This window comes from Anguilla anguilla, chromosome 7, assembly GCF_013347855.1.
Source record: "Anguilla anguilla isolate fAngAng1 chromosome 7, fAngAng1.pri, whole genome shotgun sequence".
Taxonomy (NCBI): domain Eukaryota; kingdom Metazoa; phylum Chordata; class Actinopteri; order Anguilliformes; family Anguillidae; genus Anguilla; species Anguilla anguilla.
The window spans coordinates 8,443,524-8,466,445 of NC_049207.1; the positions used below are offsets into that span (position 1 = coordinate 8,443,524).

The 22,922-nt window shown below is 47.8% G+C and overlaps 1 protein-coding gene across 5 annotated transcripts in view; it reads right to left on the bottom strand.

The window, feature by feature from the left end:
• The window catches only part of plxna4 (plexin A4), a 285,129-nt gene that overhangs the window by 234,919 nt on the left and 27,288 nt on the right, over nt 1-22,922 (bottom strand). For all 5 annotated transcript variants that reach the window (XM_035424686.1, XM_035424690.1, XM_035424688.1 and 2 more), the window contains exon 3: nt 13,221-13,403. In XM_035424686.1, coding sequence (XP_035280577.1) covers nt 13,221-13,403 — 183 coding nt within the window. The remainder of the gene's footprint in view (nt 1-13,220; nt 13,404-22,922) is intronic.

Below are 22,922 nucleotides of genomic sequence, written 5' to 3' on the forward strand. Positions count from 1 at the left end.
ATTTTTCCCTGAACTAAGGCGGAATGCCCAGAACAGGAAAGCAGACTGCTGAGGGTGATGCTAGGGCTGTGGTTTCATTTGTATGCAGGTGCATGCACGTGTATTTGTTTGTGCTATGAAATAATTCTGCATGCGGCGTGGACAAGGAAATATTTATACTTCCTTTGGTACTTTCTGGAGCCAAACACTGAAATATGCAGACTTTTGGTACTGGTGATTTCTCTGTGCAAACTCCCATTGTTAGTGTTGGTGCTAGTATTGATTTCCATTCGCAAAAACCTTGCCAACGAAAATATGCGCATGCAAAGAAACTGTCACCCCTATGTACAGAGGAAGGTTTGAAGACTAATTAAAACAATGCAAGTTTCTGCTTGCTGAAAGGATTTGAATAACCTCTGCAGCGCTATTTAATTAAAGTAGATCAACTTTGGTTTTAATTAAATGTTTGAGAGAACATTCACAGTCTACTACACAGAGTAATTAGTGTAAAGTCAAGCAGTTCTTCTCTCTGACTGAGAAGCTCAAGTCTTTCAGAGCTCCTGATCGTTATCTCCAGTGGAAGCCTTCAGACTCGCGCCTGTCCATCACTCAGGTACGACGCTCTGCGCTCACGCACGTTTCTACGCCCGCCAGGTGGAACAACCTGGCTGAATTTCTCCATCCTCGTGTACCTGTTTCTTCAGATGCTCCGACTAGCATTAGCTTTAGCATCAGGATTAATTGCCCTCCGAAGGATACGTTTTTTTTTTTTTTTTTTACAGGGAGCAGACCAGGGTGGAATCTTATTTTTTATTGGGTAATTAATGCGGTCCCATGAGGCACAGTCGTAATTGCATCTTGGACGTACCAGCAGTTATGTACCACAGAACATCGCTGGTGGCACTGGCAGCTCTGTGCGGTTCTGCACCAACGGTTGTGTATCAGTGGGTGTCTACTTGGCGGCCAAGCATTTGTTCATTTGGTTATATGTGGTGGTGTGTGCGGCTGTTTCTGTGTGTGGTGGTGTGTGTGGCTGTTTCTGTGTGTGGTGGTGTGTGTGGCTGTTTCTGTATGTGGTGGTTTGTGTGTAGCAGGCTGTGTAGCAGGCTGTGTGTGTAGCTAGCTGTGTAGTGGTTGTGTGTGTAGCTAGCTGTGTGGTGGCTGTGTGTGTAGCAGGCTGTATGGTGGCTTGTGTGTAGCTGGTTGTGTATCAGGTGGTTTGTGTGTAGAAGGCTGTGTAGCAGGCTGTGGGTAGCAGGCTGTATGGTGGTATGTGTGCAGCTGGTTTTGTATGTGTTTGTGTGTAGCTAGCCGTGTGGTGGTTGTGTGTAGCTGGTTGTGTATGAGGTGTTGTGTGTGTAGCTAGCTGTGTGTAGCTAGCCATGCGGTGGTTATGTGTATAGCTAGCCGTGCGGTGGCTGTATGTAGCTAGCCGTGCGGTGGTGTGTGTGTAGCAGGCTGTATGTAGCTAGCTGTGTGGTGGTTGTGTGTAGCTAGCTGTGTGTAGCTAGGCGTTTGGTGGTTGTGCACATATGTGTTTGTGTGTAGCTAGCTGTGTGTCCCTAGCCGTGTGTAGCTAGCCGCGCATGCAGCAGTGGCGGGCGCTCGGCGGTCTGCGCAGGCAGCTCTGAGCGTGTACCTGCTGCAGGGCCGGCGTGATTAATGATGGCGCAGTCGCGGCGGTGACATTCCGCAGCGCCGCCAGACGCAGAGCTCTTCCTCTCCCCCCCCCCTCCCTCCCCCCCCCCTCTCCCTCACTCCTGGGTCCCCAGCGAGTAGTCCTGCAGTCCCAGCCACGCCACAGCCTCAGCGGCCTGTTTCACTTCCCCTTCTCCCCCCGCCCCCCGCCCCCCCCCCCCCCCCCCCCCCCAGCACCGCCCCCACAGTCACCTGCAGTCCGTCACGCCCTGCCGCTCCCTCTCCTACCTGTGCGCACAAGCAGCGGGCAAGAACCGAAAGAGGACACCACCGCAATACTTACCAAAACCTTTGTTCTCCCACGACGAAGATGATGATGATGCCAATTGAGTCCATCTATCCTCCCTTAAAGCTCCATTATCCCAGAATTGCTAGCCTAGCACGAATGCTGCTAATAACTGTGATTACTATGGCGGTCGTCATTATCGTTATCATCTCCATCATCATTATCTTCCCCCTAATAGTCCAGTACAAGTGCAGTAATCACCAACGCTCTTCGTAGCAGTCAGACACGGGGCCCATAAACACGAGGAAGGTGCACCTCCGTCCGACATCCGCGCCCTCTCAGTCGGTTCGATGAACGCAGCACCGGACGCAGCCTTGCTTCCCTTTGTGACAAGAGGTCAGAGGTCAACCAGCACCAGACAGCCATTCCACATTCTGCACTCTTGCAGAATTCATTACAAACAAAGCCTGGCCTACATTACCCACAACTGCCAGCACCCAGTCCCCAACTGCAGGTGGTGCTCTGAAGAAATATCTGGCTCTGAGCCTTTAGTGAAAAAATGGGTACTCGTACAAACAAAGTAAACATTATTGTATGCGGTGGCCACAACGGGAACCAAGACCAACAGTGAAACCCCCCCCCCCCCAAAAAAAAGACATAAGAAACTTGAGTTCTACCAAAAAAGACTTGACGCTCTGAATATAGGTCAGAATACATGCAGTTTATAATTGTATTTAGTACTGCATAACGTTATAATGAAGAGATTAAGGGAGTGTGTTAAGCATACAGTGAAAGTTCTTAACTAAATTGCACTTCAATTATCTTTTTTTTTGCACTCAAACTGAATGTGATCTCCACCCCTTAAAAAAAGAGAGGTAATGATAGAATGAGAAAACACAGGTGAACAAGTTATGACAGAAAGACAGGGTCCACGACCCAGTGAATAAATTTCTAGGCTGCTGTGCTCTGCGGTTTTACTGACACCTAAATGGTCTGTTTACAGCTGTTTAAAAAGAGCAGTCTGACTCATAACCCTTAAATCAAATGCTTGTAAACACCAGCTTGCCAGTTCTGTTGGATGCCGACCCAGACATGCTAATTATGACTGAGAGACAGGAAGCGGTTGCGGGTGAGTAGAGAGATTTCAACAGTCACGGTTTGTTTTGCCGTCCTTCCCCCTAACAATGATATCTCTCTTCCTCTCGCTTTCGCTGTCTGTCTGTCTCTCTCCCGTTCTCTCTCTCTCTCTCTCTCTGTCTGTCTTTCTGTCTCGTTCTCTATTCTTTCATAAAAACATATGCACATCTCTCTCTCGCTGATAAAGCCATTGCAGTGTTTAAAGTGTTCTGAATCAGACCAGCTTTACTGTACAGAGTCCAGTTAAGCCTTAACGAGCCAATCAGACCAGCTCCAGTGTACAGTGTCCAGTAAATTCCTAACAAGCCAATCAGACCAGACAATGCCCAGTAAAGCTTCTACAGCGTTTTCATACAACAGCCTTCAATTGAACTCTTACTCTGAAAGAGAGGAAAATCTCCACTTAGCTCAAGATTAGTGCTTGAATCACAAAAATGTGACTCAGCCTTCAAACAGAGTCACTATTTCATTTTTTCTTTTAATAAACAGAAGCAGGGAGATGATGCAATTAACAAATGAAGAAATCAGAACACTATGACCCTGCTTTTCAAAACATGCACAGGGCATTGGAGTAGGAGGTTAAGTAGGCTGAGCAGACTTTAGTCAGAAAAGCATGTATTGCGTGTTTCTATTTTTACAGGTTATCCTTGAGTTGCATGTGTTTTTTATGTGTGGAGGTCTGGTGATGAGTACCACTGCAAATGACAAGACAACGGATGTGGTGTCAGTCTGTAAAACCAAAACTACAGTAACACAGGGAGATTGGGGTAGTGTACTGTAAACCCTAAACCTCAAACCACACCCTAACAAAGATATTAGGATTGTAAACTGTAAAACCAAAACCCTAAACCACACAGACACATGGAGATTAGGGTAGTGTACTCTAATCTCTATAGCACACTAAGACAAGGAGATTAGGGTAGTGTACTGCAATCCCTACAGCACACTAACACAGGGAGATTAGGGTAGCGTACTCTAATCCCTACAGCACACTAACACAGGGAGATTAGGGTAGTGTACTCTAATCCCTACAGCACACTAACACAGGGAGATTAGGGTAGTGTACTCTAATCCCTACAGCACACTAACACAAGGAGATTAGGGTAGTGTACTCTAATCCCTACAGCACACTAACACAAGGAGATTAGGGTAGTGTACTGCAATCCCTACAGCACACTAACACAGGGAGATTAGGGTAGTGTACTCTAATCCCTACAGCACACTAACACAGGGAGATTAGGGTAGTGTACTCTAATCTCTATAGCACACTAACACAAGGAGATTAGGGTAGTGTACTGTAATCCCTACAGCACACTAACACAGGGAGATTATGGTAGTGTACTCTAATCCCTACAGCACACTAACACAGGGAGATTAGGGTAGTGTACTCTAATCCCTACAGCACACTAACACAGGGAGATTAGGGTAGTGTACTCTAATCCCTACAGCACACTAACACAGGGAGATTAGGGTAGTGTACTCTAATCCCTACAGCACACTAACACAGGGAGATTAGGGTAGTGTACTGTAATCCCCACAGCACACTAACACAGGGAGATCAGGATAGTGTATTGTAAACGCTACAGCACACTAACACAGGGAGATTAGGGCAGTGTACTCTAATCCCTACAGCACACTAACACAGGGAGATTAGGGCAGTGTACTGTAATCCCCACAGCACACTAACACGGGGAGATTAGGGTAGTGTACTCTAATCCCCACAGCACACTAACACAGGGAGATTAGGGTAGTGTACTGTAATCCCCACAGCACACTAACACAGGGAGATTAGGGCAGTGTACTCTAATCCCCACAGCACACCAACACAGGGAGATCAGGATAGTGTATTGTAAACGCTACAGCACACTAACACAGGGAGATTAGGGCAGTGTACTGTAATCCCCACAGCACACTAACACAGGGAGATTAGGGCAGTGTACTCTAATCCCCACAGCACACCAACACAGGGAGATTAGGGCAGTGTACTGTAATCCCCACAGCGCATCAACACAGGGAGATTAGGGCAGTGTACTGTAATCCCCACAGCACACTGACACAGGGAGATTAGGGCAGTGTACTCTAATCCCTACAGCACAGTAACACAGGGAGATTAGGGTAGTGTACTGTAATCCCCACAGCACACCAACACAGGGAGATTAGGGCAGTGTACTGTAATCCCCACAGCACACTGACACAGGGAGATTAGGGCAGTGTACTGTAATCCCCACAGCACACTAACACAGGGAGATTAGGGCAGTGTACTGTAATCCCCACAGCACACTGACACAGGGAGATTAGGGCAGTGTACTGTAATCCCCACAGCACACTGACACAGGGAGATTAGGGCAGTGTACTGTAATCCCCACAGCACAGTAACACAGGGAGATTAGGGCAGTGTACTGTAATCCCCACAGCACACTGACACCGCTGGAGTACGTCTCACGCGGAGGCATGCGCCTCATCTTCCCCAGCGTGAGAGAGAACCTTATAAATTATGAAAAGCGAAAGGAACAGCGCTATAAATACGCAGCGGTGGGAATCACATGCGTGAGGTGTGGAGCTATTTTTAATCCGGCCGGCGCATGCGCGGCGCCCGCAGAGCCAGCGGCTAAAAATACGCCGACGCGCGCTCGCAACCTCCAGCGCTCCTCGCAGAGCGCGCCGGGTCAGGGTAACGTCAGGACCAGCACTGTTTTTCCCGCCCTTTTTCACCTCAGAACCGCGGCCTTCAGAGCCGCTGCCCAAACGCCGCAGTTCCACAGGAGGGGCCGTTTGAAAAGGTGAGGCTGCTGCAATTTCGGGCTGCCCAGCGTCCCTGTGGACCCTCCGCCCCCTCCCTCTCCCCCCCTCTCTCCTCTGTCTCCCTCTCCCTCCCTCTCTCTCCTCTCTCTCGCTCTCTCCCTCGCTCTCTTTCTCTCTCACTTTCCTTTCTCTCTCTCTCCATCTTTGAGCACCTCCCTCGCAGAGGAGAGAGAGGAGACTCTCTCCACTCTCTCCCTCTCTCCTGTCCCTCCATCTCCTCTCCCTCCCTCTCTCTCTCTCTCTCTCTCTCTCTCTCTCTCCTCCCCCTCTCTCTCTCTCTCTGTCAGACAGACTCAGAATAATAAGGGGAGGAGGGAGGCGCTGGTCTGCGTTTCTGCGCGTGGCTCTGAGTCCATTCCCAGGCCATTATCCAGCTTCACTTCTAATTTGCAGTTTGTCTTTTTTTGACATAACAAGCGCTGCCCCCCCCCCCCCCCCCCCAGCCCCTCCTACCCTGGCAAACCCTTCCCAGAGAGAGCGAGCACGTTCGGAATTTGGAAGGCGGCCTAAGCAAAGGCAGCAAGCGAAGCCATTACCGCCGCAATCCGCGAGAGAAAGGAGAGGAGGAACGAGAGGAGAAAGGAGAGGAGGAACGAGAGGGGGAACGAGAGGAGAAAGGAGTGGAGGAACGAGAGGAGGATCGAGAGGAGAAAGGAGAGGAGGAACGAGAGGAGAAAGGAGAGGAGGAACAAGAGGAGAAAGGAGTGGAGGAACGAGAGGAGGAACGAGAGGAGAAAGGAGAGGAGGAACGAGAGGAGAAACGAGAGGAGAAACAAGGGGAGGAATGAGAGGAGAAAGGAGAGGAGGAACGAGAGGAGGAACGAGAGGAGAAAGGAGTGGAGGAACGAGAGGAGGAACGAGAGGAGAAAGAAGAGGAGAAACGAGAGGCCCCGCTCTCCTTCCCTGAACGAGGGAGAACTCAGGGGACGCGCCGACGGAGAGAAGAAAGAGAGAGAGAGAGGAAACCAGAGCTGGCGAGGCGGCGGAGGATCCGGACATCGTGCCGCAGTCTGACAGGCGGTGTGCAGCTAGCGGGCACCAGACACCCGCTCTCCTGAACACCGACGTGCATGCGCCTCGACGAGGTTAACACGCCGGGCACCCGCCTCTTCTCGAACCGTACGCGTTACCCACCTAAGATCAGGGCGCTCTCTAAGCGACTCACCCCAACTTAACCCCTCTTACCTGCGCCGAGCGATGCTGCCCTTTACCTGGGCTATTTTCATTCTTAACATTAGCTTTTAGTATTTACTGTGGCTAGTTTCCTTACCGCCGTTAGGGAGAAAGGCCCAAACCCTCATAAAAAAACTTCCCTAAATTGTGCAGTAGGGATTATTATTATTACGCAATATTTATCTTCTTGCTGCATGTTGGGAAGGTGTGACTGCATGTGAGGCAGGCATTTATACACACACTGACAGCTGCCACTCCTTCACAGGCAGTTTATACTATATATGTATCTTCTTTTTTTTCTTTTTTTAAGTGTCTGTCAGGGCATTTTAGGGTAGAAGAGAAGCAGTGTCCCAAGTGTCCCAAATTTATGGGAGACTCTGCTGCAATGGGAAGAGCTTACCTTGCAAATGGGTGGGAGAGATGAAAAAAGGTAAAAACCCACAGCTAGTGTATATCACACGCCAGTCTAGGGCAATATACAAGAACATAGAAAGACCACCTGAAAACCACAACAGGCAAGAAATCCCAGCAAGACGATGTCTTGGGTGATGTCACAAGGACTACCTCACACTACAGAAATGTTTAGAGGGATAACAGTCCATCTACACGCGTGATTACTGCATTATTTTGTTTCTTTTTCTTTTAACTTGTTTTGCCAACAAAACAGCATGTCATTTAAAATGTGGCAATAAAGAGAAATGTCAGTCAACCCCGCCCTGGCCAATCATCTCTAAGCCCAGGCAGCATTAGCCCCACCCTTTAGCCTCCCACACAAAGCCAAGCTCATCCACCGTACTTCATCATTAGCTCTTAGCACTTAATCCCGTGCTCCAGCGAACCCATTTTCATAATCTGCGCGGAGTTGGGCCTTCCGCAGAGTCCCGCCAGCCCAGCCGGCTCGGTCGCGCGTCCCAAATGAACGAGGGGAGGGGCGGACGTGGCACCCTTCCAACCCCCCTCGGTGAGCCCCTGTTAATTCTCCATCACCACGGACACTGGACATCGGAGAGGGTTTCCCGCTTCCAATACCGTTCGCTTTTCGGGAGCAAGGTCAGAGGGGACGGCGTTTTATTCGCCGCGGACGGAAACGAGCGTGGGCCACTCTCCAGCTCGCTCTCCCTCGCTGAACTCACTCACAGAACAGCTGCTTCCTCCCACTTGGCTTCAAATCTCGTCAGCCGTGCTCATGCCAAAACTGTCCGTGAACTACGATGTTTCTAATTAAGAATACAGACGCTCCATGCACACACACATGCTCACAAACACAAAGCATACACACACACACACACACACAGACACACGAAGAGAAGCACGCACATATGCACACAAACCCACATATGCACACAAACACAAGCAAACACTTGAACAGGGAAGGGGGGACACAGGAAGTGGGGATGACCGCACGCACACACACACACACACACACACACAAGCACACACACGCAAACGCAATCACACACACGAGCACTTGCGTACGATGCACACACTTACATGAACACATGCAGCGAGCGGTCATCCCCACTTCCTGTGTCCACCCCCCCCACACACACTTCCCCGTTCAAGGTTAGCCGCTCGCCGCGTGGAGCAACCCGGGTTCGATGCATTAGCACCTCAGCGTGACATCTCAATCGCGGCCGGGGTCCGGGGCACACACACGACAACAGACCCAGCAAAGTGTTCAGGCGGCACTGATCGGGATTAGGAGGGACCGCGCCTCGGCCCCGGGACCGGCCGGAGCGTTTACCCTTGGCTTGACACCGCCTCGCTGACCCGAATTAATAGCACTTTATTCTCCCCCCCCCAGTGGACCCCCGTGCCAACGACCCCTCCGCGAAAAAGGCAGCGACCATATGGCCCCAGCGCTAACAAACAATCGCCCAAGTCCCTGGGAGGAGGGGCGTACTGAGCCAAACGAGGAGAGAGAGAGAGAGAGAGAGAGAGAGAGAGAGGTGGGGAGAGAGAGAGAGAGAGAGAGAGGGAGAGAGAGAGAGAGAGAGAGAGGGAGAGAGAGAGAGAGAGAGGGAGAGAGAGAGAGAGAGAGAGAGGGAGAGAGAGAGGGAGAGAGAGAGATGGAGAGAGAGGGGAGAGAGTGGGAGAGAGAGGGAGAGAGAGGGGAGAGAGTGAGAGGGAGAGAGAGAGAGAGAGAGAGAGGGAGAGAGGGAAATAGAGAGAGAGGGAAAGAGAGGGGAGAGAGAGAGGGAGAGGAGACCAGTCGCTGTCAGTCACGACACGGTTCGCTGACTGCTGTTCGCCCACCGCTGTCTCCCCCCCTCCCGCCCCCCCCCCCCCCCCCCCGCCCCGCACCTGCAGAGCTCGGGCCGTATGTTCGTCACTCGCGCTCGTTAACCGTGCGGACGCCGCCAAAGCGGAGCCGCCGGAGCGCGCTGCCGCCGGGAGCCAATCGGCTCGCTTCCAGCGCTCCTCCGCCCACGGTTCCGCCGGCGCCGCCGCGGCTCGTTCGGCCCACAGAGCGCGTGCAAACAACTTCTTCTTCCGCGGCGCGACGTACAATCAAGTTCATTACCCAGCCCACGCTGTCCTCTTTAAAGACAGGGAGGGACGCTTCGGTAATTTACTTTTCTAATGCACATAACGTTCTCTAAAGCCCACAAGCGGTTCGTAAACGGCGGGAGAACAGAGGGGGAACAGAGGGAGAACAGAGGGATGGGCTTCTCCCGGGTCGGCATCCGGCATTCCAGGTCGGAACGAAGCGGCCCGCTAAGAGAACACTTCGGTTTACGGTTCCCAGCTCCCTTGAAAACGAAAAGGCGGGGCTAGCCTATTTCCCAATCTGTTTACGGTTTCCTACCGGGCTCTTGGCAGCGGGACATCCCAGAGGTGAGAGTATGGGGGGGAGGGGGTTTGGGTGCGAGACGACAGATGACCATTTCGCAAGCGTGCGATCTCTCTACAGAACCCTCTGTGCTTGTGTCCTCCCTTCTCAGCTCATCTCACGCAACACCTCGCGTTCGACGTCGCGCTCCTCCTCTGATCCCGCTTCTCAGAGGTCGGCTCGGCCCGAGAACCCAACGGAACGAGCTGTACGTTCCCCATCGCGTCCCTCGCTTCCCTCTCCCCGCCCCACTGATGTGATGCATCAGCCTAACTGCGGCAGCCAGCTAAAGACGCTCTCTCTCTCTCTCTCTCTCTCCCTCTCTCTCTCTCTCTCCCTCCCTCTCTCTCTCTCTCTCTCTCTCTCTCTCTCCCTCGCTCTCTCTCTCTCTCTCTCTCTCTCTCTCTCTCTCTCTCTCTCTCTCTCTCCTCATTAGGAGACACAGGAACGAGCCTCTGCACCTCCCGCCTGCATCAGCACAAACCCATCAAGCCTAACCCGCGCGCGGATTGCAGTGACCTCCCGCTCTCCACGGTATCCCATAATGCTTTCTGATTGATGACAGCGTCAGTTTTACGGGGCAGGTGCCCAGTTCTATCCCGAAATCCACAGCTTCGCTGCTCTCTCTATTGCCCTCCCTTCCCCTACAGGGAAGATGGAGGCCACATTTGAGGACTGAACTGACATCATTAAGCCTCTCTGGTTTTGCGACGGCATGAAAAGGAGAGTTTGACTTTTTCTTTCTTTTTTTTTTGTTTCCCTCATTTGCAGAGTTTCACTCCGACAGGCTTTGATGATGGTGATGATGGTGATGATGAACCTTTTCTAGTTCTACAGTTCACTGCTCAGTCCAGACCACCCAAGTCTCACCACAGGGCATGTAGGCCGACCAGCGGCGATGCGTCATGTGAAACAAATGCTAATATCGGCTTTTTGCATTACGGTAAAAGCACAGGCCTAAGGTCGTCAATGCTAACATTTACTCACACCAACACGCTAGCCTGCCGACACTAAATAATGCTTTAAATGTAGTGTGTGCACATAAATCACTGGCCATTAAGACAGAAGCGTAAGCATATCGATTCATCATCGTGCCCATAGCCCCCTTTGTTTTATCGGCGGTGACATCATCGACTCTTTCCCCACAAAGTGGACAGGTATAATAACATGAACAGGACCATAAAGTTCTCGGGGCTTATTTTTTACTTTCAGGAGACTGCCAGATGTGCGACATTCAAACGTGAACCCCATTCCAACATGGCGGACACAGGCTTAAAGCATGCGACAGTTCCATCGCGAAGAGCCCCAAATACCCCCCCCACTCCTTATCGGAAGGTCATTACGGGAAAACTGTAAAAGCAATCATTCTGTCCATACCGAAGCTGTGCGGTTTGGAAATTTCAACCCCCCTCTCCCCCCCCCCAATATGAATTTCTGGCTACACCACCGGACAAAGAAATGTCTTTGGTTTGTTTGTTTGAGTTGCACTCGCCTGTTTAATCGCCAATTCTGCTTTATTTATTTTTTTTGTTTGTTCTGGATTTAATTAGTTCCGCATCGTCTGCATTCGATAACAAAACGATATAAAAGCAAAAACGGGCAATGACGTCTGACTTCAGACCTGGATGTGTGCAGTGTGAACTCTGCGTAAAGGCTCGGGTGAGGTGGCTCTTTTCTGGGTGGTTTCAGCAGATCCGGAGCTTTGACCCCAGTGACAGTGACGGTGCGACGCGGACAACATGGCCGCTTGACTCCTCCCGCCTCGCGTGAACCTTCCGACTCACTTCGGCGCAGCCACAACAACAACAATAACAAGCGCTGGCCGGAGACTGGGCCGTGGGCGAAGAGTCTGCCTGCATCATCAACACCCCCGTGGGAGAGCTCTGCAGCTCCCTCTCTCCCCCTCTCCCTCTCTCCTTCTCTCTATTCATCCCTTGCTCTCCTTCTCTCTCTCTCTCTCCTCCCCTCTTTATTCCTCCCTTCCTCTCCTTCTCTCTCTCTCTCCCTTCATCTCCCTTTCCCTCTACCCTCTCTCTCCCGCTCCCTCTATTCCTACCTCTCTCTCTCTCTCACTCTCTCACTCTCTATCTCTCTCTCTCTCCCACTATCTCCCTCTCTCTCCCTCTCTCCCTCTCTCCCCCCCTCTCTCCCTCTCTCTGGGTCTTCCACACAGTGCCTGGCTGGCTTACAGATTAGCCTCAGACACGGCTCTCTGAAATGCTGTCAGAAAAAAAAAAAGAAAGAAAAAAAAACAGCAACAGGCTGAAGTCCTGCACCAACTCATCCAATTACTGGGTCTCAAGGGGTGGAGTGGGTGGATGCAGGTGGACACAAGCCAGTTTTCTTTAATCACTGTGCACCCACTTACTGCAACCCCCCCCCCCCCCCCCCCAACACGCTCACACACACACACACACACACACAACCAACCTTGCACCGCCCCCTCCCCACAACCTTCTACACTCACCAATGACCAACAGGGCAAGGCTTGCAAATAGAGCACTATATGAGTCGATATTGGATTTTTTTTTCTTCTCCAAAGTAGTTGTTGTGCAATTGTGGGACTGATCCTTTCATTAGTGTGTTCTCTAAGCATGGTGCACAGTAATCTGATTACATTTACAAAGATGTGCTTTGAACTCAATACCTTTTCCCCACCCACCCCTTGTAAAGCGACTCGGCAATATCAAAGAAGATTCAATAATAAACTCCTGCATGAATTTTCTTTCACCCACTCTGAAACCAGTCATCTTGCTCTTCAAGAGACACCAGCTAACTTAACCATGTGAGGAAAAAGTACTCTTCTCCTTTTACCTCAGCAGTATATCTTCACAATAGCTGCAATATATCAACACACAACTGAACTCTCTTCTAAATATATGTATTAATACAATTCAACGACAATATAAAAAAATATACTGAAAAGAAATGCAAGTGCACAAAAAAGTGTTAGTCACATGATTTTCTTAATGATTTATTTTTGTGCTGTCTTGCGGCCAGAAACAGATACTGAAATACAGCCTGTCCCAGTAGTTCTTGACACCTTCATTTTTTTCCCTACATAATCTTATAAAAAGAACAGGGTGCAGACATATTGAGAATGGGGCAGTTGGGGTTGCAGAAGTTCAGTAATTCTAGTTTAGGGCCTATGTGCACACTGACATCCATCTCGGACACTAAATCAAAATTTCACAGGTTTCTCCACCCTTAGAACCTCTCTTAATCCCTGCTTCACAAAAAAAACAAAGTCTGTCCAGTGAATGGCTACTGTTTAAAAGCTCAAATAACAGGAGAACTAGCCACCAATATCAGCAGCCAAAGAGAAGGCCTGTCTGCAACAGCGACCAATCAGAACACCCCAGCAGCTCTTACCTTCTTGAGCCGCCCGCTCTTGGTGCCGACGAAGGCCAGCGAGTGGTTCTTGTAGACGTAGGCGATGACCGAGGTCATCTTGTCCGACTCCTCGGAGAAGAGGGGCACGCCACGCACCATCTCAGAGACGCCGAGGGGCGCGTTCATGTCCAAACCGCAGAAGTTATCATCGATCGTCAAGAGCTGTGAGAGAGAGAGAGAGAGAGACAGAGACAGAGACAGAGAGAGAGAGAGAGAGACAGAGAGAGAGAGAGAGAGATAGACAGGGAGAAGGACAGAGAAAGAAAGAGAGAGAGAGAGACAGAGACAGAGAGAGAGAGACAGACAGGGAGAAGGACAGAGAAAGAAAGAGAGAGAGAGAGACAGAGAGAGAGAGAGAGAGGGAGGATATTGTCAGGCTACATTATGTTACAGCTGAATACCAAGATGCACTTCACTCCATTCATTTCTACCATAAGGCTGCAGAGAAGAGGGAACCTGCCTGCCACTGCTGTAATAACCAAAGACTCGCGATCCGAGCGTGACATTCAAATTTAAGCCGCAATATATCACGCCTGAAAATAACCGCTCTCTGTTTTTTTCATCCGAACAGAGATATACCGAAAATGCGTACATATTCCTAACTCAAAATGGTCGTGACTAGTGTTCACGTGAGCAATGATAAATGAGAAAGCCATTCGAAAATCCGTCATTTCATATTGCGTGACCCAGAGCCTGTGACCTGAAAATAATATCACAATGCACTGCCGTTGTTCTGCCTGCTTAGAGGCGTGCAAAACAAAAGAATTTTCTGGAAAAGGTTCAGAGCTTAGGACAAGGCTTGACATGACAGCCGGCGTTGATTCACCACACGCGAGTTGAAAATGATAGCGCAGTGAAATAGTTATTAGTTATTCTATCTGCCGAGAGTGGATGAAACAACATCGTTTTCTTCCCGAGGAATCGGGTTCGAGGCAGAAGCTGGAATGAATCCCAGTGTGTTATTGTTAGACTGAATCGCTGCTCAAGAATCGCTCGTGCCAGAATTCTACACTCAATTAAACGCGGGCCGTGACAAGCACAGTTCAGATTATGGAACAGATCACAAACAGCTCTTTGCGTGAAAGCTGAGAGATGGGCGGCATCTTGGTGACCGTGAGCGTGTACGGTGATCTAATAAAAAACGAATTAGGAAACAGAGCGATGTTCATCATAATCCCGCCCAACGCTGGCCCGTCTGCCGTAATGCGTCTGCAAGCTGTTAAGGGACAGTAATGCACTGTTAGTGGACTTGGGAAACAACAAAGAAAGATCCACACCCCGGCTCCACTGAGACATTAAGACATTCAGAGAGGAACATGATCAATGAGGCAACTTATTGCCGGACAGTTCTGTACACAAACCACTTGGCTCGCGTTCCTTCAGCAGAAAGATACAGCCATCATTTATTGCCAGGCCCATATGGACCTACACGAGTAGCCTGTACAGGTAGATTACCTCCCAAAACTGCACAATTCGCCTACAAGCAGTGAAAATACATACATAGGCTACATCTAGCTACTATGAGTGACCTGTTACAGTATAGCTCCAGCAGCTTAAGAGTGAGGAGATTGTGCCTGACAGGTATAGCTTTTGTTTTTTCTAAAATCTGATTGCTAATGAGAACATAGCTACATGTAATCCCAGTCATCGCTGTTGTCCTTTGTACACAAGCTTATATATTTATGCAGTCTGGCCTCTGTTAATGAAAAATATTTTGGTACGTCAATTATGGGGTGCTACATTTCTACATGTCGCTATCTTTATATTTGAAGTTTTTAAATGTCACTACCTTTCTATTTTAAGTGTTTATTTTAAGCGTTTGCCACTTCACACATACAGGAATATCAGTCCTAATTAGGTACACTCTGTTACAAAAAAATTAATGCAGCTATTGAGTTATACTGGTACTGAAGTGTAACTGAAGTACAGTGCAGCTGAAATGCAGTACAGGAGTTCTACTTCATGAGCACTGCACACGAAGTTGAGAAACTGCATCATAACTGCAATAATACAGCAATTTAAGAAACAAGTGTGTCCAAAATATTGCACAATGCTGCAGTCATACCACAGGAATCACAGTCATTACAAGGACAGCTGAACTGCAGTTATTTTTTGTAAGGGGGGCGCACTTGACACGTGCGATTTGGGCTTTAAGCAACTGCAAATCCCACAACACTTTGGTCTGAGAGGGGGGTATCCTTTCTTCGTTCCTTCCCATGGTTATCAATGCATAAACATTTCGGTCACACTTTCAAAAACTATCTGTTTGAAGCAAAGTACTGTAGGACTTGCAGTCACAATACAGCTCAAATCACTTCTGCAAAGGATGCATCGTTATATAGCTACTTCACTGAGGAAGGCGAATGAGGACGGATCATGTTAACTTCCTAGGTTTGGTAAACCATTTGAGCGTTCAAGTAAGAGCCAAATCTCCATTTGTATTTGATGCACAAAAAAGGTGGGCTATCAAGTGCAGCCTATCAGGTAATGTTAGCTACTAAACAAAAAGTGCATTCAATCAATGCTTTTTTAGACGTAGAACGCTTAATCGGTGATATACATTTAATCAGCTACTAATAGGTTATAACTTAGATAGCTTTCTTATGTAAATTGGCCATATTAATCTTATGACTACAGGAGTGTTCTTTGAATCCTCACCTGTACAGTACATTTGAACCAGTGTCAGACAGATACATGCAATATTAAATCAAATTTATATATTTCTTGGAAGTCACATAAAATTTTGTGTTAACAAACAGAGCTAGCTGATAGCCTAAGCTGGTAGCCTACGCAGTTATCTCATTGCTGTCAAAAAACTCACAGTTTTATCCAGGTAAGATCGATCTATAGACTACCTTTAGCAGCATTCAAACTTTTTCAACGGTGGCTCATGCGAAATATCAGTGCACACCAAGTCAAAAACAAATAATGTTTAATTATATATTTGCAGGTGTTTTGCAAAACAACGCGTTTAATATTGTATAATATTCTCCTATTTATGTTTTCCGATTGTATTGTTGGGCTTAACAGGGGAATCAGTTGTGTGTGTGTGTGTGTGTGTGTGTGTACCTGCTGAATCGGAACAACAAACAAATAAAATATATCTTTGCTAGCAAACGAGGGCTGAGGGCTCCAATTTTATTATAGGTAAATCAATTGACCAATAGCAGAGGAAGGCAGTAGTGTGTACACACTAACAAAATTGGACAAGTGTTTGTGGGTTATACACCGCAAAAGCTACTCTATAGACATGAGTCAGAGTGACAAACCCAATGTGACACTGGAGTGCAGACCTTCCCTAATATACCCCAGCACTAATAATGACTCACAATTGATCAGGCTGCCAAGTCTCTCCGTTTGAATGTGCTAATCTCCCGTGGTGGTGGTCGTGCCATTAAGGATCCAAGTCCTCCATTGCCATATTAGGAGACATTTGGCATGCTCAATCAAATTACAATGATCTGAGGTCAATTATAAGCTTGCTGGAGTTCTTAGGGTGCCAAAATATTTTATTTGTGTTTGTTTCTAAAAAAGGTATTGGCTATAAATAAAGGGGTTGGACAAAATAACAGAAACGCCACATGAAAATGATTTTAATTCTGAGGTAACTACATCACGAAGGCAGCTAAACATATGAGTCATATTAAGTTGAATGCCAATTAACAGTAATCTGTCAGGCATAAAATAGGCCTCGCAGTAAGCACCTCGATATGTGAGTTTCCAAAGCGACATGAGGCAACTAGCAGAGTTCCACGGAGGCCAGACAGTCAGTTCCCAAAACGCAGAAGCATCAGAAAAAACTAACTGCAAAATTATTTAATATAGCAAGGGAAACAGCCTTGACAATTATGACAACAGATGCCAAATAAAAACTGCATCGGCAAAGAGGAACAGTAGTCATAAGTTGAAGGTCACCGACGGGGACCAACACAGACTTAACAGGATAACTGCTAAAAAAAAACTGGAATGCAGCCTCAAAAATTACTGCAGAATTGACCTTGTCTAAAAAAATGCACATTTTGAGCTTCACAAAGCTTTTTTTTATGTCAGAGCCACCATTCAGAAACTGCTTGTATCCACAGTTAATACAGAAAAAAGCATAACCTGATGTAAAGACAGAAAGCAGAAAGCCTGGGAAATGGCAATGGAAAAAGTAACATGGTCCGATAGGTACTCGTTTATACTTTCTTCCTGTTTTTATCTTTTTCCTTAATGCCAAAAGGAGCTTTAAACTCACAATGTATGTTGCCAACTGGTAAACATGGTGGTGGATTTGTAATGGTATGGGCAGCCATCTCATGGGAGTCATTGGGTCCAATGTATGCTCTGCATGATCATATAACGGCCAAGGAATATGACACCATTTTGTGAAACGAGGTGAAGCGTATGGTGCAAACCAGGCGTGTCCAATCTTATCTTAAAAGGGCATGTGGGTGCAGGTTTTCATTTTAGCCCAGCACGATGACACCTGATTCTACTTACCAAAGGTCTTGATTCAATTAGATTCAATCAGTTGAATCTGGTATCACAGTCCTGGGCTAAAACAAACAAAAGGACCCACGCCAACCCTTTTCAGATAAAACAAAGAACACATTATTCCCTCACGATGTCCCAAAGTTCAAAAATGATAACACCCCCCTACACACTGCTAAACTAATGTAATGAACACTAGGATTAAGTCAAAAGTCTCCATGGTCTCCACAATCACCAGATCAAAACATCATTGAAACTTCGCGGAAAGTTCTGGAGCTCGGAGTACAAAGTCAAATCCCACCTTTCCTTTCCATGTCCTTCATTTAAAAAAAAAAAAAAACTAAATTAGAGCCCTTAAAAACACTGAGCCTTTCCTCTCAAAGAATGGTCCAATGTCCCAATGCACGGTTCTGTAGGAAGCAGGAAGCTGGAGGCAAAGGGTGGCCCTGCTCATTAGTTACTTTATATTCATATATTATTCGGTTTTTATTTTGTAAATGGTCGTATCACAGCAGGGCAGAACATTGGTTTCAGGCTCTGGAAATGGATAAGCGTTATACTCGCAAGGTCAAAACGCTCCTGTAATGTTTTTTAAGAATAAGTAGTGTGCTGAGTTTTTACTGTGTGTGTGTGTGTGAAAGGCTTGCTCCAGGGGCTGTGTGGGAGAGAGAAGCACACATTCTGCCATTCAAGGCCAGACCAAATCCATTTACCTGCATCGCATCACCCCGAAGCCGGGCTGGAAAAATCAAATCTGCTGGGCACCGCTCTGCTTCCTCCGGTTCAGCGTCGGGTTGCCCGATGAATTTTTAATTTGAAACTAAACTGAAATGCAACCGCACGGACATCTTGCCTCCGCCCTGTCTGTTGCTTGTTCTTGTTCTCATTTTGGTTCCTTGCCGTTCGCTGTCAACCTTCTGGCTTTCATCTTAGGCAAAAAAAAATTTCACTGCGGGGGGGGGGGGGGGGGGGGGGTTTACTGTGGCGCTACGCGTCCCCTCGCGCCCATCGCATGTTTCACTCCAAAGAGCCCCTGCTGCTGCCGTCCGATTCGCTGAAGGAATGGGAGCGGCGCGAGCGGCAGATTTACAGCGAGCCGAGGCCGCTGTGACAGCGCTGTGACACGCCGGAAGGCTCCGGAATGACTCCAGTATCCACACCTGCTGCCAGGAATGAGAGGGAGACTGGGGCAGCGCGTGTGTGTGTGTGTGTGTGTGTGTGTGACAGAGAGAGAGAGATTGGCCAAAAGGGATTGAGGGATGATGTTTGTGCGCGTGAGACAGAGAGCTGGAATGGGATTGAGGGAGGGTGATAGAGAGAGAAAGGGTGCGAGAGATGGGGAGAGTGAATGAGAGAGGGAGAGAAGGAAAGGGTGATGTGTTTCTTTTTTTTTTTTTTTATTCCTCCCAGTGTCTGACCTTTCCAAATGCTCCGTTGTCAGCCAGCACCTCGGCCCAGTGGGCCCCAGCCTGCCAACCCAGACTAATGGGGCTCATTTAGAGTGGAGAGCCTTGTTAGAAAAGTGTACCTACATGAAATATCTGCTTTCTGCAATGTTAGTCTTTCTCTGGCTGTCTCCTGTCCTTCCTAGGGGCCATGCATCATCAGCAGTGCTGTTACAACCCCCCCCCCCCCCCCCACTCCCCCCATCAATATCATCCCCCAACACCCCCCCTACCAAACCCTTTCTGCTTACTCCTGTAAAAAAAAAAAACCTTCTTCACTCAGAAACGGGATGATTTCAATCACAGTTACCGTCGGTTACAAAGAAGTCTCATTGCCCCGGGGGTCAAAGGTTAAAAGGCTTATCGGAGAGGAAATGGGAAGGAGGTGCACATGGATTGGATGAGACAGGGCAGGCCTTCGCCACAGCGATTGCGACAAGCAGACCTGATTTTAAAAAAGGGGGAAACGCTTTTTTTGTGGCTCGCTTTCAACCGGAACGCACTCCAGCCCAGGAGCAGCCTCTCTGAGAAAGCGGGAGGGACCTTATTAACGGTGCACAGGGAAACGCGTACCTGTTTTCCCTCGTTCGTGTACATCACCAGCGCTCAGAAGCGTCGTGTCGCGTGTCACTCCTGCCGTGTGCGCGCGGCAGTTTAACGGAACAGACTTCTTGTCTGTCCGCCATTCAGAATCCTGACATGTTTTCAGTACGGGAACAGAAAACATGACACTCTGAAGCCTAGACTATGGGCTCTTCCTTCATGCTCTCAACAATCCCCTGCATAAAGCCCCTCTCTCTCTCTCTCTCTCTCTCTCTCCCCCCCTCCCTCTCGCTCTCTCTCTCTCTCTCTCATATCAATGGGGACATACTTCCCCGCAGAACACATCCTGACAGTGGTGAGTCAGGTCATTCTGATAAACATCTAACCGGCACATAATGAAGGGAGAGTTGCATAATGCATTTAATAAAGCTAATTGTTTATTTTGTATTCATTCATTTTTCAGCATTACAGCTTTTTTTTTAATGCATCTTCTGGTCTGTTTCTGTACTGTAGGGAGGCATTTTGGCTCCATATTTCTTGAGTTCAGCAGGTATAGTGCCACCGTCTGAGAAAAAAGAATAATTCTGACAGAACCTGGGGAGGGAGAATCGCATAAAGCCAAACATTCAGGGTAATCTCATCTGTTTTCTTTATAAGATTGAAGTGGAAACAGACCTCCATCTTAGGGCTTGAGGTAAGTCAATGATCAGATTATGGCATGATATATCTATCAATCTACTGATTTATTTCTGTAATTATTTAGGATAGTGTGTAACCTAAAACATAAGGTAAAATATGGATGGCTGGCAACCATATATACAGTGCAACCTATAAGTACTTGGACAGTGACACAAGTGTTCTTGTTTTGGTTGACATTATGAACTTTAACCTCATATTCATTGTTTCACTTAAAATCCAATGTGATACTATATATGATACATATAGTATTTTTACAGGTATGCATGTGTGCATAGACGGGTACAAACCCACACACACAATATACTCTACACGAAAAACACACGCATAAATTTCTTAACAAAAGCCCAACCACATAATTATCTTTTCCTTTTCTCGAATGTGTTTGACTGGAGTGGTTTGACACAGCCGTAATGCCATGACTACCTACTGGGCTCTGGTCTGTAATTATAACAGCACACGATAGCTTCACAAAAACATAACAGTTTTTTTTTTTTTTATTTAATTTTTTTTTTTTTTTTTTATTCTTAGGATACCCTTTAGAAAGGGAGGATAATGGATTTCTTTTTATATCGCTATCTCTGAAGAGAGATCATTTTTCACGTAAACTGAAATGAAAACTTCGTTTAATTATGCCACAGTGAAACAAAAGGTCAGATGCATGAGTCACATCCAAAAGCACGTATCGGAGGGCTTTGATTGGTCGTTTAAAGCGCCTCGCGATGCTTAATAATGCAATTACACTCCAGCTGCACGGCGTTCTCGTTCCCCGTTCTGCCGCGCGTCACTGTTGCCTCTCTATACTCGCTGCGCGCGACGCTGCTGTGTGTTTTAGCAGAATCACATCGAGCCGATTACGCCGCCGCGACCCGCAGCGCTCGACCGAGTAAAACAACTATTTTCCTCCTCCTTCCGGGAAGGAAAACGCGAAACTTCGCTCGGCGGAAGATGAAAGCCGAGCCTTTTTTTTTTTTTGGTTATTCCCGCGGTTCGGTTGCGATCCGGAGTAACCCGTCCGGGCCGGTGATCCGTGCCGAACCGCGCGCCCGCTGATCCTGGCTCTCTGAAGGTTGAGCTGAAGGGGACACCTTCGAAGCACAGCTGTCCTGATCTCCAACAAGCAGGCTCCATATTCAAATGTCAAAAAACGAACGTCAGCAAAAACGTGCACGGTATCAGAGAGGGAGAGCCATCCTTGCTGAAACCTTCTCTTGGAGCTCATTAAGAGAGGCATTTATAAGTGACCTGTTTTTCCCGGAGGAAAACAAGTAAACAAGCTCAACATCTGGCGCTGATGTCATCTCCCCCAAATCATTCCATCATTCTCTTCTAATCAATACAGTTTGTGGGGCAGAAAGCATTCCAGAGGGGAATCTGTGGGCCAAAATGTGTGTGTGTGTGTGTGTGTGTGAGAGAGAGAGTGACATAGAGAGAGAGAGAGAGAGAGAGGTAGAGAGAGGTGATGGCGAATGCATATTCATTAGGTTGTCTTCATAATTCATGTTTATGTATGAATTATCTATCCCACCTGTCAGCAATGCACCGGCCTCAACAGGTCCGGGCGCGATAAACAATCAGATTAGGGCCTAACGAGGCTGTAATATTTTGGGAGAAAAGGAGCGCATAAAAACATTCAAAACGCCATCGATTATCGCATGGAGCAACACAGAGAGTGAACTATGGCCGCTTCTGCCACGCGTGTGAGAAGGTTGGTGTGCAATAGCAGAACGATGGCACCGTGATGGATTATGACCTTTACTGTATTATTATGCATAGTGATTTAATTACAGCGGAGAATAAACCTCATGACGAGCTTTTAATGTCGAGAGAGCTCCGCGATGTGAAGGGAACTGACTGACTGCCTCTGATTAAAACCGCGCAGATTTCTCAATGGACGGAGGCGAGAACTCTTTCTAAAAATTGGGCGAAAAACAAGAATGCAAACATCCTCCCAAAAAAATTACATTAAGTATGAAAGCAACTTGGCAGCAGCTCCAGAATGGCTTTCATGTGGGAAAAAAAGAGAGAGAGGCAGCGGTGTCACGAACTTGAAAATAATACTCAAATTAAACAGACACGATTTAAACTGGGACGGCCGCATGAATGATAAATTGTAAAAAGAGCAGACAGTAATTTGCTTTTTAATGACGCTTAATTGGTGATCGCTTTGAACGCGGTGGTTGAGGCTGAAATCATTTTGAAGGTGTCCGCGCGCGCGCGCGTTCGAGGCTGCGGGAGGCCGTCCGGAGGCCGGTCCGCGTTTATGCGAGTACAGGAAGGCCGTTGGAGAAGGAAGGGACTGCGTTTCCATAAATTTAGTCTAAGGGGGGTCCATGTTTACATGAAAGACGGCGAGAGGTGTCATGTTCATGTGAACAAGGAGATACCGAAGTGTGGAACGCTTACTGTGTTTCCCCTGTCTCTCTTTTTTTTTTTTTCTGCTGACGCGGCGAACATTGCATGCGGGCGTTTTATAGGTCAAATGTCACTTCACAATGATCTATAGACGCAGGTCTTTGCAGAC